This window comes from Salmo salar, chromosome 16 (genome assembly GCF_965601325.2).
Source record: "Salmo salar chromosome 16, fSalSal1, whole genome shotgun sequence".
Lineage (NCBI taxonomy): Eukaryota > Metazoa > Chordata > Actinopteri > Salmoniformes > Salmonidae > Salmo > Salmo salar.
This window is the reverse complement of record NC_138306.1, coordinates 16,730,532-16,745,839: the sequence shown is the minus strand read 5'-3', so window position 1 is coordinate 16,745,839 and position 15,308 is coordinate 16,730,532. Positions and strand designations below refer to the sequence as shown.

Here is a 15,308-nt window from a genome sequence, read left to right as displayed (position 1 = left end):
CCGGGTGGAGGGTGTTTCAGTCTAACGTAGAAGGCATACTCTCAGTCACTGTGGATAAGGTAGAGTCTGACGGGCTCATTTATATACAGTAAATGAGAAAGGGAGTGAAAATCAGCGTGACCAAGAGTGTGGGAGAAATGTCGTTGAATTTAGAGAGCGATTTCAGTATTGACGTTTGCTTGCTTGAAACAATTTTATATATAAAACGTAATGTGTGTGTGTGTGTGTGTGTGTGTATATACAGTACCAGTCAAAAGTTTGGACACACCTACTCATTCAAGGGTTTTACTTTATTTTTACTGTTTTCTACATTGTAGAATAACAGCGATGACATCAAAACTATGAAATAACACATATGGAATCATGTAGTAACCACAAAAAGTGTATGCTTACTTGGAGTTCACCATGTTACTGTATTTGTCCCTCTCTCCAGCCCTTCTGGCCCATGGGCACTGGTATAGCCCGGGGTTTCCTGGCAGCCATGGACTCAGGCTGGATGGTGAAGAGCTGGGCCCAGGGAAACCCGTCTCTGGACGTGCTGGCTGAGAGGTGAGGGAGTGGACACGTTTATGACACACACATTATACTCCCACGTCATACTTAAATTCACACATACTGTACACACACACACTCCACATGCTCACAGTCGCATACATGTGCGCTCACACACACACACACACATACTTTTGTAAGCCTAACACAGTAAGATTGTATTTTATAACTTAGCTAGCCATGTTGGCAATATAATAATAAGCTTTCAAATGATTCCCCTCTCTCTTTCGCTCTCTCGCTCTCTCATATTAATATATACAGTACCGGTGAAAAGTTTTAGAACACCTACTTATTCAAGGGTTTTTCTTTATTTTTACTATTTTCTACATAGTTTTGATGTCTTCACTATTATTGTACTATGAAATAACACATGGAATCATATAGTAACCAAAAAAGTGTTAAAAAAAATCAGTCCTGAAGGAGTTCCCACATATGCTGAGCACTTGTTGGCTGCTTTTCCTTCACTCAACTCATCCCGAACCATTTCAAATGGGTTGAGGTCGGGTGATTGTGGAGGCCAGGTCATCTGATGCAGCACTCCATAACTCTCCTGCTTGGTCAAATAGCCTCCTGCTTGGTCAAATAGTGTGTGTGTGTGTATATATATATATATATATATATATATATATAAATAGTGTGTGTGTGTATATACATATATATACATATACTCCGTTATCTCTGAGTGCTCTACCAGGAAAAGCGTCTGCATTAGGCTCCAGTGGCAGCCCCTCTATTAAGGATTAGGATTAGGATAAGAGCTTTTGGAGCTCTGAATGGAATGTGTTGAATCCTCTGTTCTTCTCCCATGTGCCTTTCTATAATTTAATTACTATGGGTTCCTCTTCTTTTTTTTTTTTTAGGGAGAGCATATATCGCTTGCTGCCTCAGACAACGCCAGAGAACATCAATAAGAATTTCAGTCACTACAGTGTGGACCCCACCACGCGCTACCCTAATATTAGCCTCCACTTCCTCAGGCCCAACCAGGTAGGGTATACACTGACAACATATGACTGTATGACTATGATTGGAGCATGATGTACTGAATTGAGGTCGACCGATTATGATTTTTCAACGCTGATACCGATTTATAGGAGGACCAAAAAAAGCCGATACCGATTACTCGGCCGATTTTTATTTTTTATTATTATAAAAAAAAAAAAAGTTTTATGCAGTTGAAGTCAGAAGTTTACATAGACCTTAGCCAAATACATTTAAACTCAGTTTTTCACATTTCCTGACATTTAATCCTAGTAAAAATTCCCTGTCTTAGGTCAGTTAGGATCACAAGTTGGCCTTCCCTGTAGCTCAGTTGGTAGAGCATGGTGTTTGCAACGCCAGGGTTCTGGGTTTGATTCCCACGGGGGGCCAGCACAGGAAAGAAAAATGTATGAAATTGTATGAAATGTATGCATTCACTACTGTAAGTCGCTCTGGATAAGAGCGTCTGCTAAAATGACTAAAATGTAAAAATGTAAACTTTATTTTAAGAATATGAAATGTCAGAATAATAGTAGAGAATGATTTATTTCAGCTTTTATTTCTTTCATCACATTCCCAGTGGGTCAGAAGTTCACTTCACTCAATTAGTATTTGGTAGCATTACCTTTAAATTGTTTAACTTGGGTCAAACGTTTCGGGTAGCCTTCCACAAGCTTCCCACAATAAGTTTGGTGAATTATGGCCTATTCCTCCTGACAGAGCTGGTGTAACTGAGTCAGGTTTGTAGGCCTCCTTGCTAGCACACGCTTTTTCAGTTCTGCCCACAAATTTTCTATAGGATTGAGGTCAGGGCTTTGTGATGGCCACTCCAGTACCTTGACTTTGTTGTCCTTAAGCCATTTTGCCACAACTTTGGAAGTATGCTTGGCGTCATTGTCCATTTGGAAGACCCATTTGTGACCAAGCTTTAAATTCCTGACTGATGTCTTGAGATGTTGCTTCAATATATCCATCTAATTTTCTTTCCTCATGATGCCATCTATTTTGTGAAGTGTACCAGTCCCTCCTGCAGCAACGCACCCCCACAACATGATGCTGCCACCCCCGTGCTTCACGGTTGGGATGGTGTTCTTCAGCTTGCAAGCCTCCCCCTTTTTCCTCCAAACATAACGATGGTCATTATGGCCAACAGTTCTATTTTTGTTTCATCAGACCAGAAGACATTTCTCCAAGAAGTACGATCTTTGTCCCCATGTGCAGTTGCAAACCATAGTCTGGCTTTTTTATGGCGGCCTTTCTGGTTATGTCGATATAGGACTTGTTTTACTGTGGATATACATACTTCTGTACCTGTTTCCTCCAGCATCTTCACATGGTCCTTTGCTGTTGTTCTGGGATTGATTTGCACTTTTGGCACCAAAGTACGTTCATCTCTAGGAGACAGAACACGTCTCCATCCTGAGCGGTATGACGGCTGCGTGGTCCCATGGTGTTTATACTTGCGTACTATTGTTTGTACAGATGAACGTGGTACCTTCAGGCGTTTGGAAATTGCTCCCAAGCTTGAACCAGACTTGTGGAGGTCTACAATTTTCTTTCTGACGTCTTGGCTGATTTCTTTTGATTTTCCCATGATGTCAAGCCAAGAGGCACTGAGTTTGAAGGTAGGCCTTGAAATACGTACACAGGTACACCTCCAATTGATTCAAATTATGTCAATTAGCCTATCAGAAGCTTCTAAAGCCATGACATCATTTTCTGGAATTTTCCAAGCTGTTTAAAGGCACAGTCAACTTAGTGCATGTAAACTTTTGACCCACTGGAATTGTGATACAGTGAATTATAAGTGAAATAATCTGTCTGTAAACAATTGTTGGAGAAATTACTTGTCATGCACAAAGTAGATGTCCTAACCTACTTGCCAAAACTATAGTTTGTTAACAGGAAATTTGTGGAGTGGTTGAACGAGTTTTAATGACTCCAAACTAAGTGTATGTAAACTTCTGACTTCAACTGTATTTGTATTAATGACAATTACAACAATACTGAATGAACAATGAACACTTTTATTTGAACTTAATTTATTACGTAAATAACATCTATTTAGTCTCAAATAAATAATGAAACATGTTCAATTTGGTTTAAATAATGCAAAAACAGTGTTGGAGAAGAAAGTAAAAGTGCAGTATGTGCCATGTAAAAAGCTAATGTTTAAGTTCCTTGCTCAGAACATGAGAACAAATGAAAGCTGGTGATTCAATATTCCAGTTCTTCAATATTCCCAATAAAGAAGTTTAGGTTGTAGTTATTATAGGAATTATGACCCGTCAACTATTTCTCTCTATACCATTTGTATTTCATATACCTTTGACTATTGGACGTTCTTATAGGCACTATAGTATTGCCAGCTTAATTTCGAGAGTTGATAGGCTTGAAGTCATAAACAGCGCTGTGCTTCAAGCATTGCGAAGTGCTGCTGGCAAACGCAGGAAAGTGCTGTTTGAATGAATGCTTATGAGCCTGCTGATGCCTACCACCGCTCAGTCAGACTGCTCTATCAAATCATAGACTTAATTATAATATAATAAACACAGAAATACGAGCCTTTGGTCATTAATATGGTCAAATCCGGAAACTATCATTTCGAAAATAAAAAGTTTATTATTTCAGTGAAATACGGAACCGTTCCGTATTTTATCAAACTGGTGGCAACCCTAAGTCTAAATATTGCTGTTACATTGCACAACCTTCAATGTTATGTCATAATTATGTAGAATTCTGGCAAATTAGATCAGTTTGCAACGAGCCAAGCGGCCCAAACTGTTGCATTTCACCATAGATTCTGCTTGCACTGAACGCATGAAAAGTGACACAATTTCCCTAGTTAGTATTGCCTGCTAACATTAATTTCTTTTAACTAAATATGCAGGTGTGAAAAAATATATATACTTCTGTGTATTGATTTTAAGAAAGGCATTGATGTTTATGGTTGGGTACATTTGTGCAAAGATTGCTTTTTTCCGGAATGCGCTTTTGTTAAATCATCACCCTTTTGGCGAAGTTGAAGTAGGCTGTGATTCGATGATAATTTAACAGGCACTGCATTGATTATTTGCAACGCAGGACAAGCTAGTTAACCTAGTAATATCATCAACCATGTGTAGTTAACTAGTGATTATTTGAAGATTGATTGTTTTTTTATAAGATAAGTTTAATGCTAGCTAGCAACTTACCTTGGCTCCTTGCAGCCACAAGGTCCTTTTGACGCTGCACTCGCGTACTGGTGTTCAGCCTGCCACACAGTTTCCTCGTGGATTGCAATGTAATCGGCCATAATTGGCGTCCAAAAAGGCCAATTACCGATTGTTATGAAAACCTGAAATCGGCCCTAATTAATCGGTCGACCTCTAGTGCTGAAGTACCCATACTTTTCTGTGCATGACATCCCATTTGAGGTGGGCCAGGAGTTTGTCCTGACCACCTGACCAGGGATACTCTGGCCTAGTTTCTAACTAAGAACCAGAGTTTTTTTCCCCGCTTCAGATATGTGACCAGGTAAAAACTCCTGGCCCTAGCTTTGACCTATGGAAGATGTCCTATGTGAAATCCTAATGGTATGTTGCCCCCCCACCCCCACTCTGTTGTTGTCAGGTACGACACCTCATAGACACAGGGGATTCAAGTAGGGAAATGCTCATCGAAATGGAGAATGTAGTCAACTCGTCAACACCCAAGCTCACCCGAAATGGTGAGTAGTGTTTTCATGAATGTTCTTGTATTCATGTGTCCCCTGATTAATTAAGCTATAATTTAAAAAAAAATATATGAGTAAATGTATTCAGATATTTAGATAAGTTCATATTATAACATTTTCATGAATGTCTGTTTTTGAAAGTTTCTTGTTTTTAGGACCTGGTCTTTATTGCAATCACTGAAATGTGACAATGACTTGCGTTCATCCTAGACCATTACCTGCTTGAGAAGCATTTGCTACGTAACATGAATGACTGAAGTCCAAATGCATGGTGTTTATCTGAAGGTTCCGTCCTAATAGTCCTTAACTGTAGAAACAAGCAACTGTCATGTGTGACTTAGGAATGCTGCTCTGTGGATGGACTGACTGATGGACTGATTTTATTCGATTTATTTTGTGTTCACTAACCTGGTGGAACGTCACTTGCATCGTCAATAAGGTTACTTACATTTTTAACAATTTGAAATGTTTCTGTGTGACATTCCCTAATCTCTCATAGGCTCTTCCGCCACCTTTATGACATAGGGTAGGCTGACAGTGACAATGGGACTAACATGGTCGGCAATTATATACAGTGCATTGGGAAAATATTCAGACCCCTTGACTTTTTTTTGTTACTTTACAGCCTTATTCTACAATTGAATTAATTGTTTTTTTCCCATATATTTACACATAATACCCCATAATGACAAAGCAGAAACCGGTTTTTAGAAATTTTTGCAAATGTATAAAAAAATACAAAACTGAAATATCACATTTACTTAATTATTCAGACCTTTTACTCAGTACTTTGTTGAGGCGCTTTAGGTAGCAATTACAGCCTTGAGTCTTCTTGGGTATAACGCTACATGCTTTGCACACCTGTATTTGGGGAGTTTCTCTCATTCTTCTCTGCAGATCCTCTCAAGCTCTGGCAGGTTCGATGGGGAGCGTTGCTGCACATCTATTTTCAGGTCTCTCCACAGATGTTCGATCGGGTTCAAGTCCAGCTCTGGCTGGGCCACTCAAGGACATTCGGAGACTTGCCCCAAAGCCACTCCTGCGTTGTCTTGGCTGTGTGCTTAGGGTCGTTGTCCTGTTGGAAGGTGAACCCCAGTCTGAGGTCCTGAGTGCTCTGGAGCAGGTTTTCATCAAGGATCTCTGTACTTTGCTCCATTCATCTTTCCCCCGATCCTGACCAGTCTCCCAGTTCCTGCCACTGAAAAACATCCCCACAGCATGATGCTGCCACCACCATGCTTCACCGTAGGGATGGTGCCAGGTTTCCTCCAGACATGACGCTTGGCATTCAGGCCAAAGAGTTCAATGTTGGTTTCATCTGACCAAAGATTCTTGTTTCTCTTGTTTCTTGTTTTCTCTAAGAGTCTTTAGGTGCCTTTTGACAAACTCCAAGCGGGCTGTCATGTGGCTTTTACTGAGGAGAGGCTTCTGTCTGGCCACTCTACCATAAAGGCCTGATTGGTGGAGTGCTGCAGAGATGGTTGTCCTTCTGGAAGATTCTCCCATCTCCACAGAGGAACTCTAGATATCTGTCAGAGTGACCATCGGGTTCTTCTCACCTCCCTGACCAAGGCCCTTCTCCCTCGATTGCTCAGTTTGGCCGGGCGGCCAACTCTAGGAAGAGTCTTGGTGGTTCCAAACTTCTTCCTTTTATAATGGAGGCCACTGTGTTTTTGGGGACCTTCAATGCTGCAGACATTGTTTGGTACCCTTCCCCAGATCTGTGCATCGACACAATCCTGCCCCGGAGCTCTACAGACAATTCCTTCAACCTCATGGCTTTGTTTTTGCTCTGACATGCACTGTCAACTGTGGGACTTTATATAGGCAGGTTTGTGCCTTTTCAAATCATGTCCAATCAATTGAATTTAACACAGGTGGACTCAAATCAAGTTGTAGGAACATCTCAAGGATGATCAATGGAAACAGGATGCATTTGAGCTCAATTTTGAGTCACAAAGCAAAGGGTCTGAATACTTGTGTAAATGAGGTATTTTTGTTTTTAAATTTTTAATATATTTTCAAAAATATCTAAAAACCCGTTTTCACTTTGTCATTATGCGGTATTGTGTGTAGATTGACGAGGAATGTATTTGATTGTATCCATTTTAGAATAAGGCTGTAATGTAACAAAATGTGGGAAAAGTTGTGGGGCCTGAAAACATTCCCAATGCACTGCATGTATGACTATGATCTCCAACAACCAAAAGTGGTGTAAAAATCTCCTGTTCACTGACTGTGCTCTTCCCCTCCCAGAATCCATAGCTCGCTCCAGCAAGCTGCTAAACTGGTGTCAGAGGCAGACGGAGGGCTACAGAAAAGTCAGTGTGACCGATCTCACCATGTCCTGGAAGAGTGGCATGGCCCTGTGTGCCCTCATCCACCGCTACAGACCGGACCTCATGTGAGTCACATATACACATCTGGATTAGAGGTCGACCGATTATGCTTTTTCAACGCCGATACCGATTATTGGAGGACCAAAAAAGGTTGATGCCGATTTAATCGGCCGATTTATATAACAAAAATGTGTTGCTTTTTTACAAAAGTATTTGTAATATTGACACTTACAACAATACTGAATAAACACTTATTTTAACTTAATATAATACAAAAATAAAATCAATTTATCCTCAAATAAATAATGAAACATGTTCAATTTGGTTTAAATAATGCAAAAACAGTGTTGGAGAAGAAAGTAAAAGTGCAATATGTGCCATGTAAAAAAGCTAACATTTAAGTTCCTTGCTCAGAACATGACAACATATGAAAGCTGGTGGTTCCTTTTAACATGAGTCTTCAATATTCCCAGGTAAGAAGTTTTAGGTTGTAGTTATTATAGGAATTATAGGACTATTTCTCTCTATACGATTTGTATTTCATATACCTTTGACTATTGGATGTTCTTATAGGCACTTTAGTATCGCCAGTGTAACAGTATAGCTTCCGTCCCTCTCCTCGCTCCTACCTGGGCTCGAACCAGGAACACATCGACAACAGCCACCCTCGAAGCAGCGTTACCCATGCAGAGCAAGGGGAAGAACTACTCCAAGTCTCAGAGCGAGTGACGTTTGAAACGCTATTAGCGCGCACCCCGCTAACTAGCTAGCCATTTCACATCGGTTACACCAGCCTAATCTCGGGAGTTGATAGGCTTGAAGTCATAAACAGCACAATGCTTGAAGCATTGCGAAGAGCTGCTGGCAAAACGCACGAAAGTGCTGTTTCAATGAATGCTTACGAGCCTGCTGGTGCCTACCATCGCTCAGTCAGACTGCTCTATCAAATCATAGACTTAATTATAACATAATAACACACAGAAATACGAGCCTTTGGTCATTAAAATGGTCGAATCTGGAAACTATAATTTCGAAAACAAAACGTTTGTTTCAGTGAAATACGGAACCGTTCCGTATTTTATCTAACGGATGGCATCCCTAAGTCTAAATATTGTTGTTACATTGTTCAACCTTCAATGTTATGTTGTAATTAATTACGGCCTTTGTTAGGAATAAATGGACTTCACACAGTTCGCAATGATCCAGGCGGCCCTGACTGCTTGCACGGAACGCAAGAGAAGTGACACAATTTCCCTAGTTATAAGAAATTCATGTTAGCAGGCAATATTAACTAAATATGCAGGTTTAAAAATATATACTTGTGTATTGAGTTTAAAGAAAGGCATTGATGTTTATGGTTATGTACATTGTTGCAACGACAGTGCTTTTTTCGCAAATGCGCTTGTTAAATCATCACCCGTTTGTCGAAGGAGGCTGTGATTCAATGAGAAATTAACAGGCACCGCATCCATTATATGCAACGCAGGACACGCTAGATAAACTAGTAATATCATCAACCATGTGTAGTTAACTAGTGATTATGTTAAGATTGATTGTTTTTTATAAGATAAGTTTAATGCTAGCTAGCAACTTACCTTGGCTTCTTGCTGCCCTCGCATAACAGGTAGTCAGCCTGCCATGCAGGCTCCTCGTGGAGTGCATTGTAATGCAGGTGGTTAGAGCGTTGGACTAGTAACCGGAAGGTTGCAAAAACGAATCCCCGAGCTGACAAGGTAGAAATGTGTCGTTCTGCCCCTGAACAAGGCAGTTAACCCCCGTTTCTAGGCCGTCATTGAAAATAAGAATGTGTTCTTAATCTGACTTGCCTAGTTAAATAAAGGTGTATAAAAAAAAAAAAAAATCGGCAAATCGGTGTCCAAAAATACCGATTGTTATGCAAACTTGAAATCGGCCCTAATTAATCGGCCATTCTGATGAATCGGTCAACCTCTAATCTGGATGTTGTTTTTCTGAACCTATTTCGCCTGTATTTATTATAATCCTCAATGTCTCATCTTTCAGAGCACATCGACTCCTCTCGATTTACAGCATTTCCCTCACTCAGACAACAAATGTGCAAAACTAGCCCAATTAGTGGGAGGGATGGAGGCATCTCCTTGTCGGGCGCTGTGCTCAAGTTTATAATGGCTGTCAGTCAAAACCCATACAGCGCTGTGAAACGGAGAACCTGAGCTCTGATGTCATGTATAGCATTTTATTGTACAGCCTCCGCGTTCCAATTTAGGCGATTACCAATGACAAAAGCTGCCAATTTCAATACATATACGGGATGGCGGGAAAGGGTTAAAACTGTCATAGTCCTTGGACTGGAATGTCCTATCTGCTGTGTTTACGACGTTGTTTGTTAGCAGCATTGGTTATTTATCGCCTGGCATTGGCAGTCCAGGCCTTGGTTCAGGACTGTATATCATACTAAATGACGTGACTGCTCACAGTCAAACTGCCTGTTGAGTCAGGGAAAAGGGTGTATATGCATGCGCGCACACACACACACACACACACACACACACACACAGCAGAGACTGACACATTGTCTAACGAGGGGTGAGATGGGGTTGTTACCCTCTCCTGGCTACACAGCGATTAGCATTATAACCCATTTGTCTTCTGACTGACCTTAACAAGCGGTTGTTCTCTGTTCTCCTCTGCTGGCTTTCATAGTCCAGATGATGGTGGGAGGATGATAGGGGGCTGCATGGATGGGGAAATATGCACTCACAATCACTCACAGACAGCTGTGATTGGTTCCCACTTCCCATCGCTAATGCTGCAGCACTAAACATACAAAGAAGGGGGGTAACATGCTAATGGTTTTAAATTGGTTATGTAGATAAAGGTGAGGTTGTATATAGATGTTTCAAGTATGCTAAATGTTTTTTTTCTTTTCATATGCAATGTTATCACCCACAACAATTGACATGCACATCATTAGTGGATGTGAAGATGTTCAAAACAGTAAGAACACATTCCTAATACCCCCGCCCCCCGCCCTCAGAACAGCCTTCATTTGTCGGTGCATGGACTACAAGGTGTCAAAAGCGTTCCACAGGGATGCTGTCCCATGTTGACTCCAATTCTTCCCACAGTTGTGTCAAGTTGTCTGGATGTCCTTTGGGTGGTGGACCATTCTTGATACACACGGGAAACTGTTGAAGGTGAAAAACCCAACAGTGTTGCAGTTCTTGACACAAACCAGTGCGCCCCTGGCACCTACTACCATACCCTGTTCAAAGGCTCTTAAAACTTTTGTCTTGCCCATTCACCCTCTGAATGGCACGTCTCAATTGTCTCAAGGCTTATTTGAAATCCTTCTCTATCCTGTCTCCTCCCCTTCATCTACACTGGTATGAAGTGAATTTAAGAAGTGGCATCAATAAGGGATCATAGCGTTCAACTGTATTCACCTGGTCAGTCTATATCATGGAAAGAGCAGGTGTTCATAATGTTTTGTACACTCAGTGTATAAAGATTATACAACCACAGCATCCACTGCTTAGTGTGTTTGTCATGTTTATTGGGGAAAGTCAAGTGATGTTTACATTCACAGTGCTGATGGTTGTGTTGACTCCAGGTATTTTCCTGACTCTCTCTCTGCCCCACAGTGACTTTGACTCCCTGGATGAGCGGGACCAGCAGAAGAACAATCAGCTGGGCTTTGACGTGGCCGAGAGGGAGTTTGGCATCTCGCCTTGCATGACGGGCAAGGAGATGTCCCAGGTGTCGGAGCCTGACAAGCTCTCCATGGTCATGTACCTCAGCCAGTTCTACGAGATGTTCAAGGACACAGTGCCCCCTGGGGCCGGAGGTGAGTACTGTATTTGGCTGGTTTTGTAACTTCGTTTTTTGGGGTGTAGGTTGAATGAAATGCTATAGCCGAAGTGAGTAAGACCTTTAAACAGTTTAACATTCACAAGGCGGGATTTCCATGATGCATACTTGGAGCATGCGCTGACCAGCTGGCAAGTGTCTTCACTGACATTTTCAACCTCTCCCTGACCCAGTCTGTAATACTTACATATTTCAAGCAGACCACCATAGTCCCTGTGCCCAAGAATGCCGAGTTAACCTGCCTAAATGACTATCGCCCCGTAGCACTCACATCTGTATCCATGAAATGCTTTTTTTTAATGATTTTTTAAAAACTTTTCCCCCCCTTTTTTTCTCCCCAATTTTGTGGTATCCAATTGATAGTTAGTCTTGTCCCCTACGGACTCAGGAGAGGCAAAGGTCGAGAGCTGCGCATCCTCCAAAACACATCCCAACCAAGCCGTACTGCTTCTTGACACAATGCCCGCTTAACCCGGAAGCCAGCCGCACCAATGTGTTGGAGGAAACACTGTGCACCTGGTGACCTTGTCAGCATGCACTGAGCCCGGCCCACCACAGGAGTCGCTAGTGCGTGATGGGACAAGGACATCCCTGCTGGCCAAACCCTCCCCTAACCCGGACGACGCTGTGCCAATTGTGCGCCGCCCCGTGGGTCTCCCGGTCGCGGCCGGCTGTGACAGAGCCTGGACTCGAACCCAGAATCTCTAGTGGCACAGCTACCACTGCGATTATGAAATTCTTTGAAAGGCTGGTCATGACACACATCAACACCATCATCCCAGACACCCTGGACCCACTCCAATTCACATACCGCCCCAACAGATCAACAGATGACGCAATCTCTATAGCACTCCACACTGCCCTCTCCTACTTAGACAAAAGGAACGCCTACATGAGAATGCTGTTCAACACCATAGTGTCCTTGAAGCTCATCACTAAGCTAAGGACCCTGGGACTAAACAACTCGCTCTGCAACTGGATCCTGGACTTCCTGACGGGCTACTTCCAGGTGGTGAGGGTAGGCAACAACACATCCGCCATGCTGACCCACAACACGGGTGCCCCTCAGGGGTGCGTGCTTAGTCCCCTCCTGTACACCCTGTTCACCCACGACTGTGTGGCCGTGCACAACCCCAACACCTAAACATCCTAAAGTTTGCTGATGACGCGACAGTGGTAGGCCTGATCACCAACGACAATGATACAGCCTAAAGGGAGGAGGTCAGAGACCTGGCAGTGTGGTGCCAGGACAGTAACCTCTCCCTCAACGTCAGTAAGACAAAGGAGCTGATCGTGAAGTACAGGAAACGGAGGGCCAAGCACAGCCCCATCCACATCGACAGGGCTGTTGTGGAGCAGGTCAAGAGCTTCAAGTTCCTCTGTGTCCACACCACTAAGGATCCTCCATGGTCCAAACACACCAACGCAGTCGTGAAATAGATTTGGCATCGGCACTGAGATCCTCAAAAAGCTCTACAGCGGCACCATCGAGAGCATCTTGACTGGCTGCATCACCACTTGGTATGGCAACTGCTTGTTATCCGACCTCAAGGCGCTACAGAGGGTAGTGTGCCAAGTTCCCTGTCACCCAGGACCTCTAAACTAGGCGGTGTCAGGAGGTAAGCCCAAAAAATGGTCAACTCCAGCCACCCAAGCCACAGACTGTTCTCTCTGCTACCGCACGGCAAGCGGTACAAATTCTCTAACTCTGGAACCAACAGGACCCTGAACAGCTTCTACCCCAAGCGACAATGGACTCTACCCCCACACTCACATACTTACACTGACACCCCAACACACACACATACTTCATGCACCCACACACAGGTCCCGTGTGGCTCAGTTGGTAGAGCATGGCGCTTGCCATGCCAGAGTTGTGGGTTCCATTCTCACGGGGGACCAGTTCGAAAAAATGTATGCACTCACTACTGTAAGTCGCTCTGGATAAGAGCGTCTGCTAAATGACGTAAACGTAACATGCATACATATTTTCTGCTACCTATATATAGCCATGTTATTTTATTTGATATGTTGTTAAAATGTTTTATCTTTAACTCTGCATTGTTGGAAAAGAGCACATTAGTAAGCATTTTACTGTTAATCTACACCCGTTGTCTACGAAGTATGTGACAAAAAAAAAGAAGGCTTTGATTCTATCTTCATTAGGCACCAAACAGACTGAACCGGAGAGTGTCCTACCTGAACTTGTCCAATGAGAAATACTTGTTTAAATTAGTGTGCCCTATTGAATGCGACCCTGGTGTACGGCCTTACATTCTCTATCTGTTACATTTTCAGGGGACCAGAACATGAGCCCTGAGGAGAAGGCTGCGTTGATCAACAGTACCAAGTCCCCCATCTCCTTCCTCAGCAAGCTGGGCCAGAGCATCGCTATCTCACGGAAGCGTAACCCCAAGGTCAGGACTGAAATCAATCAGTCAAATGGGTTTTATAAAGCCCTTTTTACATCAGCAGTAGGAAAAGCACAGTGGCCAGGACTCATGGCCCATTACATCACTGTCAGCGGTCTCATTCCCTTTAACACGGATTACTGTGTTTCTGTCATGTTTTAATGCTAATGTAGGAATCAGTAGGTGTCTGCCTGAAATAACCAGTGACATCATGTGATCAACAGGACAAAAAGGAGAAGGAGGTGGATGGTTTGGGGAAGAGGAGGAAGACCAGCCAGGCTGACAACTCTGAAGACGTGGGTAACACTTTCAAGGGTTCAAACTCAGACGCTGTACTTCGCTTCGGGGCTTTGCAAACTGAGAGAAACTGTCACGTAAACTTTATTCTCCGACTGGTCTCTTCCTGTCCATGTGTTTGTAACAGGAAGAGGTTTTGAGGGGTAACCGTGACGACAGGCCATCTAACAGTACTGCTCTGACAGAAAGGAAGATGAAGGAAGAGTCAGCGGCTGTAGGGAACCACAACAAAGTCAAGTCCATGGCCACCCAGCTCCTCGCCAAGTTTGAGGAGAACGCCCCCGCCGAATCCAAGGGCCTCAAAAGACAGGTATGGAGAGACTCCTATGTGTCTGGTGGGTGTAAGGAGTAGTCTTGCTTGCCTGGATGTGGGAAGAGACGACGGTAAACCTGTTTTAAACATGAGAACTGTTGCTTGGGATTTAGCTTTCCTGGATGGTAGATCACATGATGGCAGATCTGTTTGCACACAGTGTTGTGTTTGTCAAATAGTAAATATGCAGATCTATTTCATCTCACGGTGTCTAACATGACTAATAGTCTCGTGATGCTGAGTGTGTAGGAGCACTGTACAACTGTATTATTGTGTTGAACGCCAAGGCCTGTATGAATAAAGCTTCTCAGTGTAGGAGTGCTGATCTAGGATCAGTTTTCCCTTTTAGGTCATGAATATTTATGATATAAAGATGGATCAGCACTCCTATTGTGAGACGCTTTGTGAATACGGGGCCCAGAATGCTAATATTAACGGATATTGTTCCGTGGTACAGAAGTGCTGACTGGCTTGCTCCTCCAGGACTAGGTCGTGAATGGGTTTACAGGGCCAGTCCAAGACCTGATCCTGGGTCAGTCACCCTGAGAGGCCAGTACTGCTGGCCTGGAGCAGTGGGAAGGCTATGTGGGTTAGTGGAACACAAGCCACTATTGTTGACATAGAAAGACAACTCACAGGCAGCGTTCCAGAGTGTTGCCATTCCACAATTCCTGCTCGGGCTGTTTGTTTTGCAATCGCTACAACTGCTAAGATGGTTGATACTGAGGACCACTTGGTTAATGTAAATTGAATTGATGAAACGTTAGAAGTGAATAGCATGGCCCGGGTCAAGTGGCGTGCTGAGTGAACAAGCTTTGTGCACAACGTTTGAAAGATTTCTCTTTTGGTCA

General features: G+C 43.1%; 1 protein-coding gene across 16 annotated transcripts in view; it reads left to right on the top strand.

Moving 5' to 3' along the window:
• Positions 1–15,308, top strand: part of mical3a (microtubule associated monooxygenase, calponin and LIM domain containing 3a) — a 140,392-nt gene that overhangs the window by 80,879 nt on the left and 44,205 nt on the right. For all 16 annotated transcript variants that reach the window (XM_082962564.1, XM_082962563.1, XM_082962565.1 and 13 more), the window contains 8 exons: positions 434–549; positions 1,413–1,539; positions 5,146–5,242; positions 7,505–7,652; positions 11,211–11,413; positions 13,735–13,853; positions 14,072–14,143; positions 14,272–14,454. In XM_082962564.1, coding sequence (XP_082818690.1) covers positions 434–549; positions 1,413–1,539; positions 5,146–5,242; positions 7,505–7,652; positions 11,211–11,413; positions 13,735–13,853; positions 14,072–14,143; positions 14,272–14,454 — 1,065 coding nt within the window. The remainder of the gene's footprint in view (positions 1–433; positions 550–1,412; positions 1,540–5,145; positions 5,243–7,504; positions 7,653–11,210; positions 11,414–13,734; positions 13,854–14,071; positions 14,144–14,271; positions 14,455–15,308) is intronic.